General features: G+C 43.1%; 1 protein-coding gene across 1 annotated transcript; it reads right to left on the bottom strand.

The window, feature by feature from the left end:
* Positions 1-27,603, bottom strand: NCBP3 (nuclear cap binding subunit 3). The gene is made up of 14 exons (XM_059046716.2): positions 27,364-27,603; positions 25,330-25,395; positions 23,300-23,405; positions 14,526-14,651; positions 12,570-12,698; positions 12,282-12,358; positions 11,203-11,311; positions 8,537-8,636; positions 8,143-8,246; positions 5,959-6,256; positions 4,315-4,469; positions 2,650-2,811; positions 1,589-1,751; positions 1-1,122 (listed from the first exon to the last, which is right to left on the bottom strand). The coding sequence occupies exons 1-14, from the start codon at positions 27,544-27,546 to the stop codon at positions 1,014-1,016; spliced, it is 1,887 nt and encodes a 628-aa protein (XP_058902699.1). The 5' UTR covers positions 27,547-27,603; the 3' UTR covers positions 1-1,013.
* Between the last annotated feature and the right edge of the window lie 176 nt (positions 27,604-27,779).

The following is a 27,779-nucleotide window of genomic DNA, read 5'->3' as shown; positions in this document are numbered from 1 at the left end:
TTCTTGCTGCAACTCTCAAGTCTCCCCGCCTTTCTTTATTAAACAAAGCATTCGTTCCGCCCTCCATCGCCCCACACTGCAATCAACTAATCATGTGACCGTCAGCTCAGGCACGAGCAAAGATCTCTAGACCCTGAGCTGCACTGGGTGCTGAACATTCCAGACAGGTGAGGGGTTGTGACATCACACAAGCAACACAGGCTTTATTCTCTTTAACTCCTAAGCTCTACTGAATTGAAGTAAAACACTATTTTTAAGCCTGCAGAGGAATACAACACTAAATACTTCAAAATAAAAATCAACAGGAAGACAAAATAATCTACCACCTTCTCATGGTAAAATAATCTGAAAGGAGTTTAGAAATAAATGAACTAAAATTTCTATAACTACTATCTTATTTGCCAGTTTTGAAGAAGTCTTCAAGTGCCAGAACTTGGAGACTGAAAGAATAAATATCAGTGTATCACTTCTGAAGTGATCATAAATGACAGGTTCCCATCTCAGGTGGATGGGTTTTTTTCCCTACAGCGGCCAAAAAGCAAGTTAAACTCTATGTACAACAGACAGACTATACAGTTGGGATCATTTAAAAATAATGAGGCTCCCCTCTTTGCCTTCTTCCAAAGTATATAATATATATTTAACAGCACATAAGAAGACACCACTTGAGCTTCCCTCGTAGCCAACAGGAAATATTTTCACATATAAAAATTAAAAATTTAAACTTTTAAATCATTATTTTTTAAACATAATACAGATTTAAAAATTGTTCAACATTAACCCATGACCCCACCCCTAGCACAAAAATCCACCCCAAATCCCAAAGTCACAGTTTTTTGTTCCTAAAAATCCCACAGCACTGAACTTGATCTTCACTTCAAGCTGATCGCTAACAAGGCCCCCTAACAGAAATCCCCAGGGAGGAACGAAGGGCGATCGACGCTGCGGCTCTTATCTACCTGGGCGGCACGGGTGCACCTCTGAGGTCAGGTCCATGAGATTCGGCCCCCACACTAGGATCCTGGAAGGGTGAGCTGGCAGCTTCCCTCATCTTCCCCCTCGAAGGCTGTCCAATAAGCACCTGGGAATTGACTTTTCTTGGGAAAAGGGTGCTGGTAACAGCTGTCAGGGCCAAGGCAATAGTGAGAAGTTCAGTTCTCTGCTCTTTGGATGAACTGTGTAAAACATTTCTTTTAAAAGACACAATGTTAAAAATATTAAGAAAAATGTCTACAAAATCTGGAGGGCTGCCTTCTCCTCAAAGGGTAAAGCTTGTGGGGTGGTGGGAAAAGAAATGAGGGCCCAGAACTATAACTCTGCAGCAAAAGATTAGATAGATGCCCTTCAAAACATGTCACATTCTTAAGATGTCTTGCTGAAGTAGCAAGAGCGGAGGGTGACCGCGTGAGCAAGAACGGGAGGGGCGCCAACTCCCGCATGGGGGGTTCCTACTGTGCACCCCACCCTGCACAAGAGTGTCAGGCTTTAGGGCAGCCGCCTTGGGCCCCAAGGGCATCAGGACTCTGCCTCTGAACCAGAGCTGCTTTCCCGACTAACTTCAATCTGGAGAGATGGTAAGTTATCTAACCGGCTCTTCTTCTGGCGAGACTGTTCTTTCTCCTTAATCAGAGCCCCCCATGCCCTTTGCAGCTCGGAGTCATCTTCCTCTGTGCCGGGCGCCCTGTGATCCACTTTCTTCGTGTTCTTTTCTTTGGTCTTGGGTGCAGATCCTAAGCGAGTCCATAAACTACCTGTTGGGGTGAGAAGGCATTTCAGCTCTAGCGGTCGATGCTGAGAAACAGGGGCACTGGCAACACCAGACGTGCAGGAAGCACGGGGCAGGGGGTGGGGGTGGGGGCCGGCGGGTTGGCGGGGGGTTGTCCGTGGCACCTGCAACCATGGTGCAGCCTTGGGCGGATCCTCTCCTTTCCCTGGCTGCAGTCCCCTGCCTGCAGACTGAGAGAACTGGACCCAACAGGAGACTCTCTCAGCTCGGGGATGTGCGCCCCCCGCCCCCGCCCCACCCCATGCTAGGCACATCAGAAACACCCGGGAGGCTGCTTATATACGCCTGCCGCTGCCTGGTGAGGCTCCCCTGCCCGTCCGTGCACAACTTCATTCTGCCGGGACTGGGCCACTCCCACATCTTCCCAGCTACAACATCCTGCAAACTGATGGGCCCGCTACACTGTCAGCTTTCAGATTCTGCCCACTCTCCATTAATTTTTCAAATATTAATATTTAACAATAGAGAAATACATAGAATTTCATAAGATAGCCACTCTGTAAGGCAATTAAAAGTTTTATTTATAAAGGCTGTAACAATGTGGAAAAATGACTACGATAAGATGCCATACGAAAATAGTATATGTATACGGGCAAAGACTGGAATAGCATGAAACTAGAAAGCAATTGTGTCAAACAGAAAGAATCAGGGGTGAGGTTTTTTCCCCATTTTCTAAATTTTCCACACTGTTACCATCATGATGATGATGACGATGATGACGACGACTATAACGAAAGAGGAAAAATAATTCATTTTTGTCAAATGCTGTTTCCCGCCTTCTGCTAACAAAGTATTTCTGTGCTACACCCATTGTCTCTGCTCTTACCCAATTCCCTTCCCCAGCAGTTTTCAGTGTTACCAACCTGATTTCTTCTCCCGAGTATCAGAGTAGAGGCCTTTAACATCTTGCCTGGGAACACCTAGCCTACTATGTACATCAGAAAAGGGCTCTCTCCGAACGACTGGGTTACTACTAAAAGCCTTTTCCGGAGAATGTGGTCTTTTTCCTAATCGCTGGCGTATATCTAGAAAAAGAAAAAAAGTACCACCGTGACCACGTGCATATACTTTGCTATCTGTACTGTCAACCTGAGATCTCTGCAGGACCTGGTACCAAATCTCCCCGCGATCTGGACTCGCGCTGGACATGGGGCCCTGCACGACCAGGCTTCTAAGAGCCTTCCCTCTACAGAGTCTGGATTCTCTGGGAAAATTCAAATGAGAATCCCCCGGGGCTCGCAGGGGGAAAAGAACCTTAGCTGACTGCTCCAGAAAGGAACTTCTCAGGCAGAATTGTCTGCTTTGTGTTTTCTGTAGTAGAATCAAGCAGAGCAAATAATTTACGAACATTTTGGCTGACAAGAAATACTGCAAGCTCCCTGAAGACAGAAGCCACAATCTCTGAACATATAAGAAGCTCTCAATAAACTATTACATTGAACAACAGTTGTAATGAGACCGACAAAAAGCAAAGGATCAAGGAAAGATGTCCCAAATCAAATTTGTTTTTCCTCCAAGCCCCCCCACCCCCGAAATCTGCCTGTCCTCCTGAGCTCCCTCTCACAATAAACAGCAACCACAAAAACACATTTATTAGCAAGTCCCTGTGCTGGGCTTTCACCCACCTTGCCTATGCTCTCTGAGGACAGCACCCCCATCTTTCAGCCCCTCAGGTCTGAGCCCCTCGGCTTCTCTCCCTTTCCTCCTGCACTTCCCAGTGCTGAGTCTTCTTCCTCTCCAAGGCTGACACTGTCATCAATTCTACCGCCACTGTCCCTGATCTAGTTCAGGCCCTTGTTACTTACTTAACTCTCTATCACACCCTACACCGCCACCAAGTTACCTTTCTAAAATAGATATAAGATCAGGTTACTTCCCACCTCAAAAAAATTAGCTTTGCCAACTGAGATCCTATTTCCTCTCTGAGGTCTCACTCCACAGCCACGTGCTCTGAGAAGCATCCCCCAACAGATCTTCCCCCGACAGACCCACCTCCCCTCTCTGCTCCCACAGGCCACTGCTTACAGTGCCCCATCACAGCACTTACTCCATTCTGCTTCAGGTGGAATTACCTGAATGTGTGCCCTTATGTTTTTCCATCTGAGTTCTATGATGACTTTGCATGCCCTGCAAAGACTTCTAACGCTCCCCGCGCCCAGCCCTGGCACATAGCAGGCATGGCCGAGTACCCACTAAACGCGTGTGTGCACATATAAACTAACCAGTTCAAACTCTTAACCATTTATACAACAACCCGACTTCATTTCTATTATCCTTATGTATAAAGTATACCAATGACATACAGAGTAAAATAATTATTTGGGACAAAAACACTGAAAACGAGTATTGCAGAAGTCTGATTAAATTCCATGTCCTAAAGTTCCAATGCCTAACCCCAAATCTAGAAGTGATGAATCAGGACAACCAAATTGGTCCGTAAATGACAGTGTTTTATCCAAGAACCTATCCCTGTCTGCAACTGCTTTCTGGAACTCAGAATGAAGCCCAGATACACAACTCAACAATACCTGTTTTAGTACTGCTGCCAGGTGGCCGTGGACGTGTGTGTTGACGTTTTTCATCTAACAAATGTCGGACATCTGCAAATTTCTCAGGTGTTAATTTGTTACCAATTCGATTTTTTATATTGCTTGTAGATAGAGTATCTGCCCTCATGGAGTTCCTTTAAAAACGGGGGTGGGGGAACAGTAAACCAACTTGAACTGTGGGATAACATTCATACAACAATCTCATACACTCTGGAAAAACAATTTAAGAAACCTGATCTAACATGGCCAACATTCACTTACAACACCATAAACCGGTAATTATTTGCTTACAAAAGCCACGACCAGCCTGCTGTAAAGAGGCTGCTTGGGGCGAGCGGGCCCCCGAGCCTTCCGGGGTGGTTTCCACAGACGGCATCTGCGAGCTACCGCAGAGCACGTACCTGCAAGCCCCCTCCTTCCTGGGACAAACGCTAAGTAGAGGCCTGCAGAGGGCTGGAGGCCTCTGCTCACCCAGTCTGTGATCTGGCTGTAGTCTAGATATAACAGAGTCTACAATCCCTTTCGTTAAAGGACAGACGTCTCTGCCAAAGACCTCTCCCACCACGTCAGGGGACGAGTTCCATTATTCTGGCAGCATTTGCCACTGGAAAGTTCTCTGAAAACTAAAAATAAGGATGTGAACAAGGCCATACAAACCAACCAGGTTAGAAGTTTTTTCTTCCCTTTTCCCAAACACACCATCAAGAACTCTTAGAGAGCACCCCAGCCTCGAGCCGCTCTGAGCCGCGCGTATGCAGTCTGCCCTCAGGGATCTGCTCAGCTCCACTGGTCATCAAAGAACGCATATTAAAATAACTGTATTTTTTCGTCCATGAATAGCAAAAATCAGAGTGATAATACCTAAGGTTGGTGAATCATGTAGGCAACAGGTGGTAATTTGAGTAAAACCTTTTTGGAAGGGGACTTAGCAACATCACATTTTAAAACACGTGCTTTGTCTTATGCAGTAACTAGAATTTATCTAGTTGGTGCAACAGTAAGAAAACAGAAATCCAGGGAATCCCCCGGCTTCCCAGTGGTTAGCGCACCGCACTTCCACTGCCGAGGGCCCAGGTTTGATCCCTGGTTGGGGAACTAAGATCCTGCGAGCCTCATGGCGCAGTCAAGAGAAAAAAAAAAACCCAGAAATCTCCATCAATAAGGGACTGGTTAAATAAACAATGACACTTTGAAACAATGGACTACATACAGTTGAAAAAATAGCAGATGCCTACACTATATTAATTGGAAAAAGCATATGTCCACACAATATAAACAGTATAACTTAATTTTGGTACAAATGTATCTATAATTTCTCTATGTGTTATGTATACACATAAAACTAGGAGGAAAGTAATTCACCCAACTGCTAACGGTCGTTCTCTGAGAAGAGGATGAGATTACAGGTGACTTCACTTTCTCTATCGCCTATAGTTTTTATATAACAAGGATCACCTCTTGTACATTAAGAGGAAAAATCACATGCTTTTATTCAAATTCTACAAAGGACTGAAATTGGAAAAGATAAAAGTGGATATAAAATTAAGAGGTATTAAGAAGAACTTAGTAATTTTTTAAATAAAATTAAAAGCTAGCACTGATAAAAAGAAAAAATATTTTTACCTGATATTTTTCAACTGAGATTCCACTTCATCAGCATACATCGTCATTTTCATGCTCTTCTTTGGTGAAGGAGTGGAAATCATTTTCAGTTCTAGATCATAGTCCATTTCATCCGAGTCTGAGCTGCTGGCGCTGGACCGCCTGGAGGTGCTCCGCTCCCGGGTCTGCTTGAGGGCTGGGAGCTCCTCGTGGTACTCCACCACCACCCTGTCATCAGCATCCATGTCCTGGTCCTCCTCTTCCTCCTCCTCCTCCTCTTCCTCCTCTTCAATGGGTTCCTCAGGAACATTCACTAGTCCTAAGGAATTTAACCAAAAAACATTAGGAAAAGCCCTAAAACTAACAAATCCAATTTTCTATTCTACATCAGTGACCTTTTTAAAAGATGGGATTCGCATCCTTAGAGTTTACTGGGACATTATCTATAATAGTGCTAATCTGGTTACCATTCTGATCCCTACAACAAAGAATGTCTAGGTAAAGCACGAACGAGCAGCCTGATGCAATATTACAAAGTTATCTAAAATACAGACGCTCATCATTATTCACAGATTCTGTATCTGTGAATTTGCCAATTTTATCTGTAACTCCAGAATCAAAACCCATGGCACTTTCGTGGTCACTTGTGGACGTGCATAGGAGCAGCAAAAAATTTGAGGCACCAGCCATGCATGTTCCCAGCGGGCAAAGCAAGCCCCATCTTTCTTGTTTCATCTCTCACACTGTAAACAAGTGTCCTTTTTGCAGTCCAGTGAGTGCTAATTTTAACATTTTTGTGGCTTTTATTGGTGATTTCCCTGTTTAAAATAGCCTCTGAGCATAGTTGCAAAGCTGTCTAGTGTTTCTAAACGCAAGAAGGCTGTGATGTGCCGTATGGAGAAAATACGTGTGTTAGATGAGCTTTGCTCGGGCATGAGTTACACTGCTGCTCGCCTTGAGTCCAATGTTAATGAATCAACAGTAGGTAGTAAATAAGGTGTGTTTAAGCAGGCACACACATCAAACAAGGTTATATATTGATCAGCTGACAAAAATGGTGTGATTAGAGTCTCTGAATGGTTTTCAATGATCACAGTGACTTTATAGAACATAACCTCCATGATAATGAAATGTACCTTTAAAAGTCATGGATAAATGCTTGTAAGTGGAATGCTTGAAGCAGAATACAAAATATATGTCCACAACAGTTATTATAATATTTATTGTGAAAAGAGACAAAGGAAAAATGTAAAATGAAATCAGTTGTTAATCTTGGAGTGCTAGAATTAGAGGCAATTTATTTTTTAATTTCTTTAATTTGAATATAAAGATTTTATAATGAAAATATCATAAAGTAACTGAAACTGGAAAAGCCTAACTGTGTATCAGAAAAGCATGTGCATTAAGATGCAGATTTCAAATATACAAGTTTGGATATTCACATTAAATTAAAATGTAGAGATTTCACCGCTCCCTGTCCCTATTACAATGATAAATGTGTATGCATGTTATTCTGTGTTTGTATGCTGACTTGGCTGGTTCTACAAAGCATATAGAAGATTTTCACAGATCAGATTCAAAATAAAAACAAATCTTTATAAAACATAATGAAAATGGTTCTTTCACAATAAGCACCAGAAGGAAGGAAGGAAGGAAGGGAGGAAGGGAAGAGTGGGGGAGGGGAGGTAGGGAGGGTGGGGGAAGGGAGGGGGAGAGAGAGGAAGAGAAAAAGAAAAAAAAGAAAAGGAAAAAGAAGGAAGAAACAAAATGAAACCCAAGTCATGATATCCCACTTTACTGAGGTATTCACGTGCACAAGCCAATAAGCACAGAACGCTAAACACAGCAGCTTATTTTCATCAGACAAAGGAACAAGAAAATCAACTCATCCAACAAAATAATTAAAATTTTTTTTTTTCACGCAGCTTTTGATATTAATAGGAAAATTAGATTCCTAAGAAAAGTTTTAATTTTTCCTACATCTTGCCTTTATTGTTAGAACAGCTTTTATAAAATCATTTGACCTCTTTGTATGGGCAATTTCAAATTAATTGTGACTTGACTTACTTTCCTATCTGTTGGCAGAGGGTGAGGGCAAGGAACAGAGGATGGTAAAGTTTGGAACCTTAAGAGACTGTATTAAGAACAAAAATATGATTTCAGGAGCCAAACATGTGTCTACCCAAGAGCTGAGCGGGCAACTACCGGAATGTCGGTGTTCATAGGATGTCAAGCCAACGTCGTCCCCAATCAGGGTTCTCTTCTTGATCACATCCCGCTGAATGCGACGGGAATGGTATCTTCGCTTCCTGCAACATTGCCAAAATAAGCACATAATCAAAAACCAACAGGAAGGGCCTTGAAATCCACTAGTTAATTTCAACTACACCCTGACACAATGTTAGGTGCTGAAACAGAGATATTTCACATGAAACTGAAAGTCAGCATTCTCACACCATTTACCACAGTTAAAAATCTTGAATTCTTTCTTCTTGTCTTCCTTCACGTCCACACGTGGTGTTGACATTCCACCGCAGTATACCAACTGCAGGATTATGAAAAGCTTACGTACTATTGTATTTTAAGGTTTTGGACTCACCAAGAATTACTAAGAATTCCTTTCATGCCTCCGTAATTTGGATTCCCATATTTCATGTAATACTGACTTCTTCTTGCTGCTCCAAGTTCCTTTTTGTCATCTAAAAATTAATAGCAACAGTTACCAAGGATTTCCTGTGAGTGTGAAGACAATGTTGAATGGTTTAAAAAAAAAAAGAATGTTTTCATGGCTGGGATCAGATCAGCACAATCTGCCAACAAAAGGGAAAGATGCACTATAAACACTCACTCTCTGAATGTCTCCTAACACAGTGCCTTGTGGAGGGGGTGGAGCAAAATTCAGAGATGAGGGAGGTTAAGCTGCTGTTAGGGAGCTGACTTCATAGAGAAAATACTATTAACAACAATACAATATACTAGGTTCCAAGAAGCATAGGAGAGCATCAGTTATCACCAGTGTTCAGGAATCAAAAAGGCTTTTAGAAGAGGTGGCATTTTCACTGCCTCCTGAAAGATGATATTCATTTCTGAATGACAACACTCCAATAACACAGAATCAGGGTCAAAGAAACAGATTATACATAGGTCCATATATGTAGCAAACCATTTTCTTTCCAGTTTACCATGATGTTCCTCAAAATGGCTTAAGGAAAAAAGCACAGCACCATATATCCAGAATGCACACAAATGGTCTCTCGAATAAGTAAATGAAGAAAAGACCCCATTTATCAAGTTAAAATGCCAGTTAACAGGAAGAAAAGGTGGTCAGTGAGCACACATATTTTCATAATATAAAGGTCTCTTGACAGTTCCCTGGGCACTCACTGAACGCAACAGATGAACACCAATGAGACTGTACCCAGCGCTAGAGAAAAATTTGGTGGCGCAAACCAGAAGGTGCACCCAACAAAAAACATGCCCACCAGCTCCCTGGAGAAATGGCTGACTCCAGACCTGGGGCAGGGCAAGTACAAGTTGAGTCTGGCAAAACAGGATGTTTTATTGTGTCATAAAGTAAGAAAGAACTCAAAGAATCATGAAGGCGTGTCAAAAGAACACAGCCTGGAGGCTCTACTGGCCAAATCCAAAATAATTTGTGAATCAAAATGATGATAGAATGGATGGTAACCCACTGAATAAAACTCCATGAATCTAAACTGATATAAGTAAAAAAGATAAGTAAATACATAAACAAATGGGTAAAAAGGGAAAGCTCTTCCTTACAGCAGACTGCCAACTAAAAAATGAGAGAGCTAAAAAGTCATCAGTGGGGCTTCCCTGCTGGCGCAGTGGTTGAGAGTCCGCCTGCCGATGCAGCGGACAGGGGTTCGTGCCCCGGTCCGGGAAGATCCCACGTGCCGTGGAGCGGCTGGGCCCATGAGCCACGGCCGCTGAGCCTGCGCGTCCGGAGCCTGTGCTCCGCAACGGGAGAGGCCACAGCAGCGAGAGGCCCGCGTACCGCAAAAAAAAAAAAAAAAAAAAAAAAGTCATCAATGGATCTAAAGCTATTGCATGGAAGTTGGATGAGGAACAGGCTATTTATATAACCTCAAAGCATCTCCCCACAAACCTTTTAATTATAAATGGAAAAAGAGTAACTTTATAGTGGAGAAACCTGGCGATCATTACCTTAACCAAGTGATAAAAGCTAACATCCTCAGGAAGGGGCTAAATAAATACAACGTGCCTCCTGATATGAAGCACTGAAAATGACACAATGTCACTTCTGTGGTATAAACGCACAACCCGAATTTAATTAGGAGACATCAGACAAACTAAGGGCAGCCTATAAAATAATGAGCCTGTCCTCTTTAAAAATGTCCCAGTCAAGGAAAACAAAGGAGTAGTTCCATATTCAGGGAGACTAAGGCGACATGGCGGACTTAAACACCCAGTCCTGGAGTGGACCCTAGCTCAGCGGGGGAGTAGTATAAAAAATAATACAAATGTATTTGATAATCATCATCATTGTCATCAGCAGCAGCAGCATGAACTTTAACACTTACACAGCACTCACTGTGTGCCAGGCAGTTTTTTTTCGTCCATGTAGTTTTAATATACAGAGTGGGGAGCTGGTACAATGTGAATGTGGACTCCGAATTCGCTAACAGTATTGTACTAATGCTAAGTTCCCTGCTCTTGATAACTGTGTGTAAAACAAAGTCCTGTTCTTCAGAAATACTTACTGAAGTATTCAGGGGTGAAGAGCTGTCATTTCCAATTAACTCTCAACTGACTCAACCCCCCCACCCCCCCCAACACACACATTATTAATGCATACCAAAATCATTAATTGTAAAAAGCCTTATGAATTGTTAAGAGGCTTTTAATTTAATTCTTTAGAGAATTAGAGTTGAATGGTACTACTAGCAATGTCCAGGAAGATACTGCTGTGATACCTAAAATACAACTTTAAAGTTTTCATAGTTCAGATGATAAACTGGCTGAAAAGCACATAGAACAAACCTGCTTTGACAGAAAATAATTTACTTTAGCTAGAAACCACAAAAGTATACAAATAACTAATATACACTTTCAATGTGTGAAATTCCAACTCAGGCAGCAAGTCTTTGATTTTATAAGCACAGAATATTATAGTTTGAAGGATCTTTGAGATTACTTGACCTAAGTTCTGATTCAAAAGAGGTGTCACTCAATAAAAATCACTTCAATTAAAAATAAAAATCAATACCAATTATCATTTACCTTTTGTAGCAAATCTCATGAATAACCTATTTCCTTTAGCAAGTTTGTTAGCTGGACGAAGATCATTTCTTAGCAGAGACTCTTCTTCTACCTGAGACAACGTGTCCAACTTAAGAAAAAAGAGCATTTTCGACATAAAAATTAAAGCCTTTTTCATATTCATTCAGCAGCAAAGTTACCATTGATTAAGAAAGCAATCTACCTTTACTAATACCTATCAGCATTACAGCACCAGCTCCTCTGCAGGATGTCTAAGTCAGAGGTCTTCCCTGACCACCTTGTCTGAAAGACTCGTCTCCATCGTTCCCTATCTGCTTACCCTTCTTTACTTTTCTTCACAGCACTCATCACTTCCTCACATTATATTACCTATCTGTGTATCAGTGTATTGTCTGTCTTCCCCACTAGAATGTAGGCTCCAACAGGGCAAGGACTTTGTTTTGCTTGACGCTATATCCCCAGCACCTAGAATTTGGTATATGGTAGGCACTTAATAAATAATTTTAAAATGAATACACTTTAATATTTCCAACAATAGTACATATGTCATTAGGAAATATGCCATTACTTGCTGTTCCTTAATTTTACTGATTTGATAGCATTTCAAAAGATTGCTCAATAAAGCCATTTCCTGGGCTTCCCTGGTGGCGCAGTGGTTGAGAGTCCGCCTGCCGATGCAGGGGACACGGGTTCGTGCCCCGGTCCGGGAAGATCCCACATGCCGTGGAGAGGCTGGGCCCGTGAGCCATGGCCGCTGAGCCTGCGCGTCCGGAGCCTGTGCTCCGCAACGGGAGAGGCCACAACAGTCAGAGGCCAGCGTACCATAAAAAAATAAAATTAAATTAAAAAAACTATTTCCTTTCATACAGAAGTGTGAGTACTAAGATCTCAAGAAGAATCATTCATTATAGCCACACGAACTTAAAGGCCAAGAGCCTGGTGCCCCCTTAGGAGGTGTAATGGTGAAAGCCAGAGGAAGGACACAACGTAGTGTTATTAAGTCTTTAAGGCTTAAATACCAAGACAGTAAGCAGCTGTTTACAGTGAAACCTTACAGACCCCTTTGCCCTCTCACTGACCTCCACATCACTTGAGTTCTCATCTTCAACTTCTCCTTCTTCAGCCTCATCGTCATCGGAACTGTCTTCCTGCTTGTCTAAAATGGAACGTGAGGGACAAAATGAATCTTAACTCCATCTCATACACGCTAAGTCTAATATTTTCTCCTCCTCTTTACTAATGATCCAAAGCATCACGGCTTATTTCAGAAATAACTGGCAATGAGATGCTATATAACACTGCACAGAAACTCAAGTTGTAAAGGACAGGACTTTTAGCCCCAAAGTCCCTCCTTTGTGGTCAGTTACCTTTTTTACTTTTCTCAGATGACTTGTCCTCACTGACATCCCTGCCTCTTATCTTATCCAGGGCTGGCAGGGAACTCATATTGATAAGGGCTCGTGTGGCTGTCATTTCATCCAACCAAACCACATTACCTAAAATAAGATAACACGTTACATCACATCCAAATGGTTAAGTTTCTCGAGAACAGAGATGACGTCATATTCATTGCTAAAGTCTCATTCAGCTATGGACTGGCATCAGTAAAACCGTACACACCAACTAATGAAAGGAACTATAACACCTGGTAGTAAAACTTCTTTGATAAAATCAACCTAGAGCTGCGTTCCCAAACTGGGTCCCACAACATAATGGTCAGGTACTCCATGAAAAAGGGTTCTGTATGTTAAAACTACCTGGCATACAGTGGGTGTTATACATAAGTGTTAGCAGTTCTTGATGATGATGATGGTGAAAATTCTCAAATAAATTTAGATTATCCGTTATTCTGCTGCCCCCTACATGGAAGCCCTCTGCTGTTCCTAGTTATCCAGACATGCTAAATGATGTTTCCCTACTGTGAAGCGTGGGTGAGGATGGCATCCATGGGATACATAGAATGGAGGCGTGACAGCCACCTGGCTTCGCAGCAATCAATTTAATTTGCTTCTTTAAGAGAATTTAGCAAAAAAAGATTTTTGAGAAGTTTAAAGCAGCATTTCTCAAACTTATGTTACTCCTGTATCTCAGATTGGGAAATGAAGGTCTAAGGGTTCTCATCTCTGTTAAATATGCCACATGGTCTTGAGCAAATAACCTCCCGCTTCTGCTTCTCAGTTTCTGAGGTACGAGGTAGTTGAACTGGACGATTCTAAGGGTTCCTCTGACTCTCACATCCCTTAGCTACAGTTTTAATTAGCTAAATCAGGCGTTAGCAAATCCAGCCCACCACCTGCTATCATTGATTCATTCATCCATCCATCCATCACCCATCCATTTATCTATTTATACTTGTACCGGCTTTATTTAGTTATAACGAACGTACGATAAATTACACACCTGCCACCTGTTTTTGTAAACAAAGTTCTACAGAGAACAGCCAGGCTCATTCAGTTATACTGTCTATGGCTGCTTTCACGCCACAACGCCAAAGCTGGCTAGATTCCATAGAGACTGTATGGCCTGCAAAGCCTACAACATTTATCATCCAGCCCTTTATAAAAAAAAAGGCTTGCCATCCACTGATTTGGATGGTCCACGTTAAGGAAAAAGAAAAAAGGAGAAAAACTTTTACTCAGTCATACTTCTTCTTCTTTCAATTTAAGAAAGCAGCCGGGAAAACCAGGTCAGCACACTGGCAGAAAGTAAAGCCAGACTAGAAGTGAGTCAAGACAAGAAGCCAGCAGAGTGGGTACCAAAGGTCAGGCCAGACTTGGAGAGGGGACGCAAGTTAAAAATTACAGTTAGCTCACAAGTGGAACAGACCCCAGATTAGGGCCAGCAGATGACGCTCCAGAAAACACAGTCCAAAGCAAGCAGAGATGAGAGGTCTGGCACTGTGTCAAAGGGTTCTGGTCTAGTTCTAGCTCAGAGATAGCCCTCTGAAAAGCTGTATGGCAAGTTGCAATGACAAAGTCTAAAGCCCTGGAAATGCAGCCCCAAGTCTATGCAGTTGGACCCACCCCTTTGTTGGGAAACTGTGGGTGTTAAGAGAGGTCTCAGTCATGTACCCTGGACTCAGCTGCCAACAACCAACCTCCTAGAGGCTGGATCACCACCTCTGAGCTGACTTAGAATACGCATGGAGTATGATCTGGCAGACTGCTTAACGCACTCTGGTTCTCAGCAGTGGGCAATTTTTTCTCTCCTAGGCTAAAGGCAGAGGTTAGACATAGCCTGGCCAAATCATTCACCATTTGAGATGGCAAAAATTCTTTTAAAATCATAAACAAAAGCATATTCAGGTAACCTGGGTTACTTACAGGAGGTGTCATCCAACCATTCAATGTGGGCCGGAGGATATTCTTTAAAATACGAAAAGACATCCTGGGTACTCATCTCATCTACGCCGCAAATGTAGATTGTCTCCAGTCTCACTTTGGGGATTGCTAGAAAAACAAGACACCTGCTGTTGCACAATCCACCAGTAGCCCATTGTAACAGTTCAGATAATAGGTATTCTAAAAAGAAATATGCTGAAAGAGATAATAATTATTTCAAAAGAAAATGAGACTTGACAGTAAGGTAAACTATTTTAATTTTTATCACACAGCAATAGCATTAAACAAATGACTATTCAGAATGGGCTTATTAGGCTGAGGAAGATTAAACAAATGGTGTTGATAATATACATGATACTTCGTCTCAAAATGACCTGTAATAATAAAAGCAATACTGAATTCAACAGGATTATTCATTGAACTTGATACACTGATTCTAAAATTTTTTAAAGATATGTCAATGAGAAATGTGCGATAGTCCTGAAAAGAAGAAGAGACACTGCCCCTGGATGTAAAGCCAAGTATGAAAGTACAGCAAAGAAATCCTACAAATCAATAGAAAATGACAGCCCCAAATAAAATGGGCAAAGGACATGAGCAGGCAATTCACACAGAAAGAAACAGAAAAGGCCAATAAACATGAAGAGATGGTTGACCTCACTGCTATCAGGATAATCCACCTGAAAACAAGACACCAGTTTTCACTGACCAGGGTTTTTTGCTTGTTTTTAAAATTTATTTGTTTTTGGCGGCGTTGGGTCTTCGTGGCTGTGCGTGGGCTTTCTCTAGTTGCGGCGAGTGGGGGCTACGCTTCGTTGCGGTGCACGGGCTTCTCACTGTGGTGGCTTCTCTTGTTGCACAGCACGGGCTCTAGGCGTGCGGGCTTCAGTAGTTGTGGCTCACGGGCTCAGGCTTCAGTAGTTGTGGCACGCGGGCTTAGTTGCTCTGCAGCATGTGCGATCTTCCCAGACCAGGGCTCAAACCCGTGTCCCCTGCATTGGCAGGAGGATTCTTAACCACTGCGCCACCAGGGAAGCCCACTGACTGTGTTTTTAATTCATGTCTTTCAGTATCAATTGGTGGCAGTGTGGAGGAAAGAGCCGCTCCCTCTGCTGGTGGGTGTGTGAACTGACACAGCCTCTCTGAAGGGCAACTGGGAGTGTCTATTACAAACGTAATTCAGCGCACGCCCTATAGGCACAGGAATTCTCTTCAGTATCTATCCTAAACACACATGGGTTCACCGACTGGTTCATACAAAGATGTTTGTTGCAGCACTATTTTAATAAACCAGTAGCTATCAGAGTAATAAATTATGGTTTATCCATATTAAATGAATCATGGTTTATCCATATTATAGAATATTAAGCAGTTAAAAACAATGAGATGATTTATTATATACCATGGAAAGAGTCTAAGACACATTACTGAGTGAAAAAAAGCTGCAGAAAAATACATACATTAAAAAAATTAAAACATAAATATTACCGTATATTTTCTAAGGGTTTATATTTGTGTACACAAATACAAAAAAGAAGTCTGGAATAATTCACTCCACACTGATAAGAGTTGTTACCTCTGGGAAGGAAGAAACGTTGAAGGCTGTGGTCTAAAGGAACCTCAGCCTTACCAGAATTGTGTTAATTTTTTACTAAATACTTTAAGCACATTATCTCATTTAATTTTTTTAATTGTGAAATATGCAAATATACCAACAAAGAAAAAATATTTTTAAAATACCTGTATATCCACCACCCAGCTTTATGCTTAAATTCTTAAAAAGATTTGAGGCAAATAAAACACTACATATAAAACTAGGATCCGGGCTTCCCTGGTGGTGCAGTGGTTAAGAATCCGCCTGCCAGTGCAGGGGACACGGGTTTGAGCCCTGGTCTGGGAAGATCCCACATGCCGCAGAGCAACTAAGCCCGTGCACCACAACTACTGAGCTCACATGGCACAATTACTGAAGCCCGCGCACCTAGAGCCCGTGCTCCGCAACAAGACAAGCCACTGCAATGAGAAGGCTGCGCAACAAAGAGTAGCCCCTGCTCGCCGCAACTAGAGGAAGCCCACACGCAGCAATGAAGACCCAACACAGCCAAAAAAATAAATTAATTTTAAAAAGAATTCAGCATCCATTACTCCTAAATACGTTTTTATATGTCATATATTTTATTTAAAACAAATGAACTTGAAATACATGTGAATACTTTCAGATAAAAGTTTTTAAATTTTTTTTTTGTCATTTTGAAGAGTAAAAGATAGGTTTTTAATGGGAGCCCATTAGGTGTGGCCAGAATAAATCAGGTAAGTATCTTCCTGCCAACTCAGATTCATGAAGAGATACCATCAACACTTATGAATCCTGGGACTTCCTTGGTAGTCCAGTGCTTAAGAATCTGTCCTTCTACTGCTGAGGGGATGAGTTCAATCCCTGCTCAGGGAACTAAGATCCCACATGCCGCATGGTGTGGCCAAAAAAAAAAAAAGAGTTATGAATCCTTAGCAAGTCCTTATTAGTGACCAGCGGTGCAACAATGAACAAAACCCCAAATGAGATGGATGTCTACACTGGACATGCAGAGTAACTCTATCACGCAGGAAGGATGAGAAACTGAGGAGGTAGCCCAGGGGACCTTCTCAGTTCTTCAAGCTAAAAGCCACGATTTTGGAGGAAAAAATCCTATGGGAAGTAACGAGATGGTTTTGAAGAGGGTAAACAACAGGGAGAGCTCCCGGTGAGGGTAGAGGAATCAGACTGAGGAGCAGGCAGAAGAAAATCTTGTAGGAGACGCTGATATGAAGGATTTAATCATATATGAGACAAGCTCAAGATCTGATGGAAGCCTGCCAATGTCACTGCTTAAAACAAAACAAAGCAACAAAGAAAATGCACCTAGATTTATGGCCAGATGGTGAGAAAGGTCTAATTGCTGAGGTGGCAGTGAACAAATGAACTGGGGAATGAGAACTGGGCATTTACTGAGTGCTGACGACAAGCACGGTGGTGAGGGAATCATCTTGGATTCTCCAGCAGGAAAGGAGACAATGAATGACAGGTCGTAGGACACAAAACTCAAGTCTTTAGGAAAGCAGATTTCTGAAAATCCAGAGAACAAGTAGCCAATTGCAAAGCCTCAGATTAGAATGATCAAAAAATCTGGAAGACACTAAATATAGTAACTCAGAGCACGAGAGGTGATCCCAAGAGAAAGCAGCAAAGCTTAGGGGGGCACAACTCACCAAAGAGCACATATGGGAGACAGATAAAGGGTAAGTTACCGATATATGAGAATAAATGTGAGAAATGTACGAATCTCAAAGACTACCTCAGGCTCTATAATAACATGGAAAAGCTGACGACAGACTGTCAAGTGGAAAGGAAGAAAGCAGTAGGACTACAAAGGGAAAAGCAAAAATAAAGTCCATACCCAGAAAAGATTAGAAGGAAACGCACAAAATATTGACAATGACTGTATTTGGGTGGGGCGCTGTGGGCAACTTTTCTTCTGACTTTACTTTCCAAATTTTCTTTGGTGGACATGAATTGTTTGTCTAACATCTAATGAAGAAAAGGTTACAGTCCAGAGCAAATAGGCTCATCAAAAATGCCAATGGGGGGCTTCCCTGGTGGCACAGTGGTTGAGAATCTGCCTGCTAATGCAGGGGACATGGGTTCGAGCCCTGGTCTGGAGGATCCCACATGCCGCGGAGCAACTGGGCCCATGAGCCATAACTACTGAGCCTGCGCATCTGGAGCCTGTGCTCCGCAACAAGAGAGGCCACAATAGTGAGAGGCCCGCGCACCGTGATGAAGAGTGGCCCCCGCTGGCGACAACTAGAGAAAGCCCTCGCACAGAAACGAAGATCCAACACAGCAAAAATAAATAAATAAATAAATAAGCAGTGACCAACGGAGATTTAAAAAAAAAAAATGCCAATGGGGGACTTCCCTGGTAGTCCAGTGGTTAGGACTTGGTGCTTTCACTGCCACGGCCCCGGGTTCAATCCCAGGTTGGGGAACTAAGATCCCACAAGCCGAGCGGCACGGCCAGAAAAAAAAAAGAAAAAAAAGCCAATGGTTGTTTTTTTTTCCCCAAGTGTTTGGAGCAATGTTGCTTTGGGAAAATGATGCAGGAAAAAGGGCAGAACTGTTGATCTATTTTGCTGTACTACTAAAGAGCAGTAGAATAGCTATCATTAAGTAAGAACTAAAACCCGAGACAGGTGACAAGGGCTTTAGAAATAGTTTTAATAGATGTAAATTTTCTAATCTAGAATTACACCCCACTGTACTAATCAAAACACAAAGCAGTGATTTCAGAATTAGGTAGTAATCTCTAGAAAGTTGCAGGGAAGGAACAAGGTACCTTAAAGCCTTGAGAAGGACTAATTCTGTACTGCTTTTCAGAAAAGAGGAAAAGAGAAATTCCCAAACGATGCAAAAGATTGTCATTCTCTGAAATTTTAAAAAAATAGCTTATCAGGGCTTCCCTGGTGGCACAGTGGTTGGGAGTCCGCCTGCCGATGCAGGGGACGCAGATTCGTGCCCCAGTCTGGGAAGATCCCACATGCCGCGCAGCGGCTGGGCCCGTGAGCCATGGCCGCTGAGCCTGCAAGAAACCAAGTCTTTCCCATAGGAAATGACATGAGTTCACTAAAAAGCAAGCCAGCTAACCTCTTTTCTTTTTTGATTGGATTAGCAGGCCAAGAAATTCAAAGAATACCACAGACATGTTCTATCTCAAGTTTATTAAGGCATGTAATCTAGTTCCCCACGACAATAAAATGATAGGTGGGCCTGATAACAGAATAAGACTATAATTCATGGATCTGTGCGTCACGGCATGATACGGGATTATCCTGTTTGACATTTACCAACAACTGGAGAAAGATGCAGAAGCCATGCATACCAAAGTGAGGAGTACGGCTAAAATGTTGAAAGGCAGGGTCAAGATGAAAATTAACTCCGTAGGCTGAAATGGGAGTCTTGAAATCAAGATGTAATTTAATAGGGATAAATAAAAAGGCAACCTTTAAAAATGTCTCAGGTACAAGATGAGAAAGACTGTTTTGATAGGTGCAATTCCTGAGGGAAAAAAATGGTGCTTTGGTTGACTGGAAGATGACTAACTACTATGAAATGGCTGGGACAGAAACGGTGGTCAGAGTCCCGCCGTGCGCTGCACGAATCCGACCAAATCTGGGATCTGTACCTCATCTGATGAAGGACATTTAGAAACTGGGAAGGGTCTAAAGGAGGGAGACCAGAAAGTCATGTCACATAAGAAAGTTTAGGGAATGGGCTGTCCATTCCTTCACCTGAAGAGTTACTGTGTGAATGAGGAAAGGACTTAAGGTTGTTCTAAGAGTTACACAATAACTAATAGACAGAAATTACTAGAAAGCAATTTTTGTTCAACATGAAGAAGTATCCAAAAACAAGACCGTGGGGACTTCCCTGGGGGTCGAGTGGTGAAGACTCCACGCGCTTCCATTGCAGGGGGCCCGGATCTGACCCCTGGTTGGGGAACTAAAATCTCACATGCCACAGGGTGCGGCCAAAAAAAAAAAGAAAGAAAGAAAGAAAGAAAAATAAACAGTGTGCATGCCTTAATTAAAACAAAACCAAGACTGACTGCTTCATAAATAGTTCTCATGCCACCACTAGGAAGTGTTCAGGCAGAGGCCAAAGGACCATCGGGAACTTTGCCAAAAGGCCTGCAGCACTGGGCAGGAGGTGGGATCCAGATGACCTCTAAGGTCCCTTCCAGCCATGAGAGCTTTGATCTTGGAGATAAAGAGAAGCTGCTTGACACTGTCACTCAAAAGTAGCGAGTTACTCTTGATGAGGACTGGTCAAGTGCAGTGCATCCCAAACCACATCCCTGAAGCTGGCAGAGAGGTTAGGAACACAGGCTTCAGTCAGACCAGCCTTCGAATCCCAGCCTTGCTACTTACTACCTGTGAGACCTTGGGCAAGTTTCTCAACCTCTCAGCACCTTACTTTCCTCACCAGTAAAACAGAAATGATAAATACTTTCCCTGCAACAAGGCTGTTGGAAGGATACGCTAACCACATAGCAGAGTGATTGGCACATAGTAAGCATTTATCAAATGGTGTATTTTATTACTGTTGATATTAATAAGAAGAAATAACTTGACACCTACTGTGGCTGCAGGAATCAAGACATTATTCCAATGTCCCCATTCTGCCAAGAGGCTGGACCACTTAGATGACTGTTTGGAAGACGGAAAATGCCAGATAATAATAATAACTAACATTTACTATATGCCAGACACCACTCTAAGAATCATAACATTTTGTTAGAGCCTCCCAACCACCCTATAAGAACTAACGTTAACCTGCCTTTCCAGATGAGGAAACTGAGGTTCTTAGAGGCTAAACAACTTACCTAAGGTCAAAGAGCTAGAAAGTGACAAGTCAGGATTTGAATACAGGCAGTCAGACTTCAGAACCCATGCTCTTAACCACGACACCAGTGGTTCTCAGTCCTGACTGCACATTAGAATTACCTGAGGAGATATAAAAATAATAACTATCTCTGAGATCTATCCAAACCCATTCCCCCACTCTCATTTAAATTGATCTGGGAAAGGCAGCAAGGTTCTCTGGAGTTCAAGAACACACTCCAAAGCCATGCTGCCTCCTGGATCAAAAACAGGGTATAATGAGCAACTGACATTCTAGGCAGATCTACTGTTTTTAGGAGAATCTTTAAAACCATGAGATCAGGATTATTTTTCAAAAAAACATTTTTTAAAAAATTAAAATTTAGGGCTTCCCTGGTGGCACAGTGGTTGAGAATCTGCCTGCCAATGCAGGGGACACGGGTTCGTGCCCCGGTCCGGGAGGATCCCACATGCTGTGGAGCAGCTGGGCCCCTGAGCCACAACTACTGAGCCTGCGCATCGGGAGCCTGTGCTCTGGAACAAGAGAGGCCGTGACAGTGAGAGGCCTGCACACCGCGATGAAGAGTGGCCCCCGCTTGCCGCAACTAGAGAAAGCCCTCACACAGAAACGAAGACCCAACACAGCCAAAAATAAATAAATATATTTATTTTTTTAAAAAAAATTTAAATTTAACCCCGAAAGTGATCATTTTCAGGAAGGTATCCTATTCCCATTTTACGACAAGGAAAGTGAGATCTAAAAAGGTTCACTAACTCGCCCGCATTCACTAAGGAACTAAGACTAGATCCCAGGAGGGCTCAGCACTCTAAAGAGCCCCAGCACAGGTGGGAAGAGAGGCTGAAGTGGGTAATTAGGGATGCTTCACAGAAGCAGTGACACCTGAACCAGAAAAAGCATGGGACAAGGAAGGGAAAATCAACAGAGTGACAGGCATGAGCAAGATCAGAAGCAAGATGTCACAAGGAGGGCTCACGGGACTAGAAGCAAACAGGTGGGGTGCTTTCAAGGCGGAGTCGTAAGAAAGGCCTCAGACGTCTGCTTGGGTCTAGACTGTGCAGGCACATGAATGCCAAGCTGCACAGCTGGCCTTGGCCTTCATAGGACTTTTCCTGAAACACAAATCCACTCAAGCATATGCCTGGATGCCTAAGCCTGCAAGGGAAGCAAGGTCATATTTCCAAATTGAACTCATTATGCAGAAAAAAGGAGTAAAGCGGCATCCAGAGTTGAGCTCTGCATCCGAGCTACTCTGTCCGCTGGCATGGAATGAGGTTGGGTCTCTGGTATCACATCACATATTGTAAAAGGCAACAGAGCAGAGCAGTTAAGAGCAAGGCTTTAGAGTCAGATAAACCTGGGTTCTAACCCTGACTCTACTTTTACTAGCTGTGTAAACCTGGGCATTTATCTGACTTCTTTGGGCCTGTTTCCTTTGTAAAATAGGGATAAAAATACATTCCTCATGGGGTTCTTGTGAGAAATGAGTAAGAAACAAATATGTAACCTGCTAATTAACACAGTGCCTGGTAAGAGAGCAAGTTCCCAACAAACAGTTGCTATTCTTTCATTCATTCAACCTGTTTTTATCAAACAAGAAAGCCTAGAGAAACTCACACAGCAGAGTACACACCTTTAATATGCATTCAGAAGGCTGCCTATTAAGCCCTTCACAAATCCCAAATTTGCAAATACAACAGAGGGCGATCATTTGCATTTATGGAATAATAAATATGACTGTGAACTCACTAAAAGGGTAATAATAATTTTCCCTTCTGTTTGTAAATTGCTTTTGAAAATTGGGGCAGATTTACTAGATATAATTCGGGGTGAATTTCAGGAAGCATAATACTTACCCTAACAAAACACAAAAATAAAATAAAATCACAAGGCTGTATCAACCAAAATATTAATGGTATCCCGCCAACAATCTGAATGCCCTAAAAGACAGTCTCACTGTGATACACTCCCACTACATTTAAAGGCAAAGAAAAGTTAACACTTCTATGTTAATAGCAGAATATGAGTAAGAGTCCATAGAAGCACAGTTCTAATCTCAGCTCTGCCACCAACTAGGTGACGTTCTCTTGGGCTTCTCAGAGAAGACAATCTCCTTTCTTCCAGCTCTAACATCTGAGAGACAGCTAATGCAGCTCAACTTTAACAGGTCACCTCAGAAATGGGGAATTCACAAGTTCCTTCCTTGGCAGTATTTGAATGAGGACTGGACGTGCAAGGCAAGGCCAGAAGCATGAGGCCATGGCAGGGAAAAGTCATTCTCTGGGAATATGTGGAAAAATTCCCCCCAAACACCCTGTACCTTTCTTCATCATGTCTCGGTCCAAGGCTACATTTCTTTGGGCAAGATTTACTTCTGATCGAAAATGGAAGCGCTTGGCTCGCTGTTCTTTCTTTTCAATTGCTTCCTAGAAGGTACAGAAAAAGCCAAAGAAGTGAAACATGGAGGAGGAAAGTTAAATCACAAACACAAAATGATGCATCAGTGACAAGTAACTTAGAAGAAATAAGCAACACTGTGCCTTTAATAATTTTTGCAAACAACTAGATATTCACAGTCAATGACTCGGAGGGTGTACACTAAAAGTGCTATAATCTGTAATAATCTCAATGATTCAACAATGATTCAACGCCTATCACTGTATCTGGGACACAGTAGGAATTCAATGAATACTTGTTGATTCAGTGAATAATGAATAATTGGTTTGATGTTTATTATTAGGAATCATGCAAACAAATTGTAACTAAATAATCTTAACATTCCAATTTTCCAGATGCAGAAACTGAGGCACAAAGAAAGTTAAAAGGTTTGCTAGAGGCACTTCAGCTAATAAGGGGCAGATCTTCTGATCTCAGTGCTATTTCTAGAAGCCCCACCACCACCCCCATTTCACAAAGTCTGTGTGCACGGTCACCACACCTACCACATTACGTCTGCCTGAGCAGTCCACTCCCTAAAGCTTTTTCTGCATTTGAAAATAACATTGAAGCAAAGAAACTCCTCTATTCTAAACTTGTGCCCACGGAATTGCCAGTTTTCATCTGTAAGTGACAAGAAGCATTGATGCTCTCTAAAAAACAAAACAATCAGTTTCCTAAATTATTTTTCCAAGAGGTAAAATAAATCCAGGTCCAACTATGGGTTTCTGATAGCTTTTAGGAACCTTCACTAATTGTATATTGACTTTGCCACACTAATTGAAGGTCTGACTATAGAAAGCTTGTGGGGATTGGTAAAGCAGCAACACTTCTGTTATTTCCCAAGAGTTATGCTAATTTTCTTCCCTTAAGTTTTCCCAGTGGAAACAACTAATCTCCCTTCCTTTAGTAAGACTGAAGTACCAATTCTTGGCTACCACCCTTTCCCCCATATATTTGTTTCATATAATGGTAAACGGTGTAGGCTTAAGAAGAGTACTGTACACTTCTTTTTCAATTACAATAAGAAAACATCTTCACTTTATTCTATGTTCTTGTCAAAAAAGATGACCAGTTCTTTCTTTTGGCCTTTAAGCAATCAGAGACAGATTGAGACCCAGATAAAACACAAAAAAGTAAGCATGACATACTTATTTTTATTTCTGCTTTCATTCATCCAATATAGTAACACAGTATTATTTACTCAGAATTGTAACTTAAACTCTGTTGGAAACTTCATTGCACACATTAAAATCAGAAACAATCAGAAACAATGTTTAAGCTGAATATCATCAGCAATTAAAGCAACAAATAAGTATCAACTGTTTATTGTAAAGAAAATAATATGTTTGGTTCTGTGAAGAGTTACAGTGAAGCTGGTAATCTAGTAACAGCAAGCACTAGATAAAAGGCAATACTCCCAGGTACTGAAAATAATTCAGTCCACTTGGCCTTCAAAGTTTAGCTACACACACACATTCAGGAAATCGTTATTTTTCTAGGCCTCAACCAGTGAGGAATAAAGACATTTACTAAGGGCTTACTATGTGCAAGGCACTTTCATGTTTTGTTTCATTTGAAGTGGAAACAGTTTACACATTTTTAAAGAATGGACAGTATAAAAAAAGCACTCCAGTGCAGAACTTTTTCTTGGACATGGTTAATTACAGGCATCTAGGTACAGTGATTATATCTTCTCATGGATTCAACAACACACAAATGCTGTCTGAATGTTTTCAGGATGCATGAAGGCATTACTGTATAACACAAAATTTAAACCTAAAAAAAAGTTTCAATCCAACAACAAAAGAAAAAAGGAGGTAAAGAATAATTGCTGTTCTACAACTCCTAGAGGTTTGTTCATTAAGTTCACCTGCTTCTCAAAATGAATAAATTAATCATGGTCTGTCTTACCTTGGAGGTGACATCGATTCCAGTGATGAAGCTGCCAGCCTTGTTTTCATATCTTCTGCTTGTGTCCTAACAGGAAGGGGACGGGTGAGACTTGCTAACGAGCAACTGACGACAAGCACATGATAAACAACAGCCTGACAACCCATTCCTTCTGGACAGTCGTTCTTTTCAGCAATCCTTCCCCCACCCTGACAACCCCATATTATGGGGAAGCCTGTCCCAGCGACTCCATGTAGCAATCAACCACTCTACCAAGAAGGCTTTTCTAGGCCTATCCACAACCTAGTAATTCCATCTACTGAAGGTATCCGTGTAAATGAAAATCCAAAGGCGTTCGTGAGAAATATCCAAGATGAGGCACAGTCACTTATCTCCCCAACCCAGACTGGACGAATTCATTGTGCCAGGCCACCAGATGGAGCACAAGCCTTCACCAAAGTGCCGAAGTCAGGACGCACCTCGACCTCCTGGGGAAAACACAGCACGGTGCAATGAAAATAGGATGAGATTTGGAAGCCTGGGGCCTGAAATCGCAGCTCTGACACTCACTGATTACATGACACTGTACAATTCCTTTGGCCTCTCTGGGCCTAGGTTTCCTCTGTGGTATCTGCCTAACTTTCTGACCTCTTTTAACTGCTCTCCCACTTGTGCTACAGAACTTAACCTTTCTCCAAAAAAACAATCTTGTTCCCATCTCAGAGCCTCTGCACTTACTGTTACCCCTGCTGGGAACGCTCTCTTCCAAATCTTCACATGGCTGGCTCCTTTTTGTCACTTAGGGTTCAGCTTAAATTTCACTATCTCAGAGGACTTTCCTGACCATCCTATGCCATTCTGCTTCCTGCTCTGCACACCCTCCCTGCCCTCTGCACGCTTCCATCCCATTAACATGCTTTCTTCTCTCCACAGCACTCACCACTACCGTAAATTATTAGTTTACTTGTGTCCCCCCAGCTGGAACATAAACTCCAGGACACAGTCTGGTCTTGATCTCTTGGTCAAGTGCCTAGGACTGTGGCTGGCACTAAGTGCGGGACGCAATAAGTACATGTTGAACTGAATGAATGAAGGGATGATAACACCTACTTCACAACCTCAGTGATATTTTAAATGATATAATGCAGTAAATGGTAAAATGCCACTACGTTAATTGTTGTTGCCAGAGTCACTATAATTTACTGTCTTTAGTGCTCTTATCTTTTTTTTTTTTTTACCTTTTTCCATAATCTTAATTTAAAAGCAAGACTAGCAGACGTGCTAAAAAGTAGTCCATGTTAAGTGAGAAATTAAGTACATGAGAGGAGCCATACAGGCCTGAGACCAGCCCTAAGAACAGGACACAAGACCACCAAACCACGAGCAAAACCACCTCTCAGCATCCCCATTGTGATAAAAAAGGGACCAAGGACCACTGCTGGTTCACTGATGTTTTGTTTTCATTCAGGGTGAGATGCTGGAGCCACGGTTTAACAGCGGAGCCGCGCGGGGACAAGATGACCCTCAAGTCACAACAGAAACACAGAGTTTCTGCAGCTGACAAACCCAGTTCTCCCAAGGGAAATCGTGAGTGCTATGTTTAACAGACACCAGCTCCACCGGAGCAGGACCCACAAAGAGACCGGGATGCCCGCGCCACTCGACAGTTCTTTCTGGGCCGCTCCTGGTTCTGTTCCCGCCCGGGGCTCGCCCTTTATCTCAAGCACCCAGATAAGCCCAACCCCTCCTCATTCACCCTCTTGCACAGACTGACTCGGAGGGGCAGCGAAGGGGGTGTCCTCAACTACCCCCCAGCTCTCCCCCACCTCCTCCAGCCTCCTCAACACCCATTTCCGGGCGCCCCAGCGTCCTTTCTCTCGCTCTCCGTCTCTGCTCAAGCCTGGCGCCCCCGCCCCCCGGGCCCTCGCCCCCCTCATCCCTTCCCCAGACTTTCCCCGGCCCCGGCCACCTCCCCTTCCGGCCCCCTCCGGCGCGGGACACTCGCTCAGCGACCTCCTCCTCGCCCTCGCCCTCGCCCCCGCCCCCCGCCCGTACCGGGATCAGTTCCTTCAGCGAGCGCCGAACCGGCACGACCTCCAGCTCGCCCTCCTCCACCTCCATGGGCTCCGGCTCGCCGCGGTCCAAACCTGACTCCGCTTCTGGCGACGGGGGCCCCAAGGCCGGCCCCGCCGGGACCTCCGCCTTCACCGACACTCGAAGGCCCCGTACGGCCGCCATCGCCGCCCGCCGGCCGCACCACTGAGAGCTCGCCCCGCACACCGCGGGCTAGAGCGCCACTGCCACGGGCCACGGAGCAGCCGCTACCTAGAGCGTCGCCTGCTGCGGCTAGAAGGCTCTCTTCAGCGCCGACGCCCCCTGGTGGTGGGAGGAACCCTGGACGGCTGGAGCGGAATCTGGTGAAGAGGAGGCGGGACCGAGTGGGAACGGGGGCAGGGCCTGCTGGAAGGGGC

The sequence above is a fragment of the Kogia breviceps genome, chromosome 19, assembly GCF_026419965.1.
Source record: "Kogia breviceps isolate mKogBre1 chromosome 19, mKogBre1 haplotype 1, whole genome shotgun sequence".
NCBI classification, from domain to species: domain Eukaryota; kingdom Metazoa; phylum Chordata; class Mammalia; order Artiodactyla; family Physeteridae; genus Kogia; species Kogia breviceps.
The sequence above is the reverse complement of the archived record's forward strand: the minus strand, read 5'-3'. Positions and strand labels throughout refer to the sequence as shown.

Coding starts and splice junctions, on each gene's coding strand:
- NCBP3 (XM_059046716.2), bottom strand. CDS start 27,546: ATGGCGGCCGTACGGGGCCTTCGAGTGTCGGTGAAGGCGGAGGTCCCG. Junction 25,396..27,363: donor CGCTGAAGGAACTGATCCCG/GTACGGGCGGGG, acceptor CCTTCCTGTTAG/GACACAAGCAGAAGATATGA. Junction 1,752..2,649: donor TACTCGGGAGAAGAAATCAG/GTTGGTAACACT, acceptor TCACCCCAACAG/GTAGTTTATGGACTCGCTTA.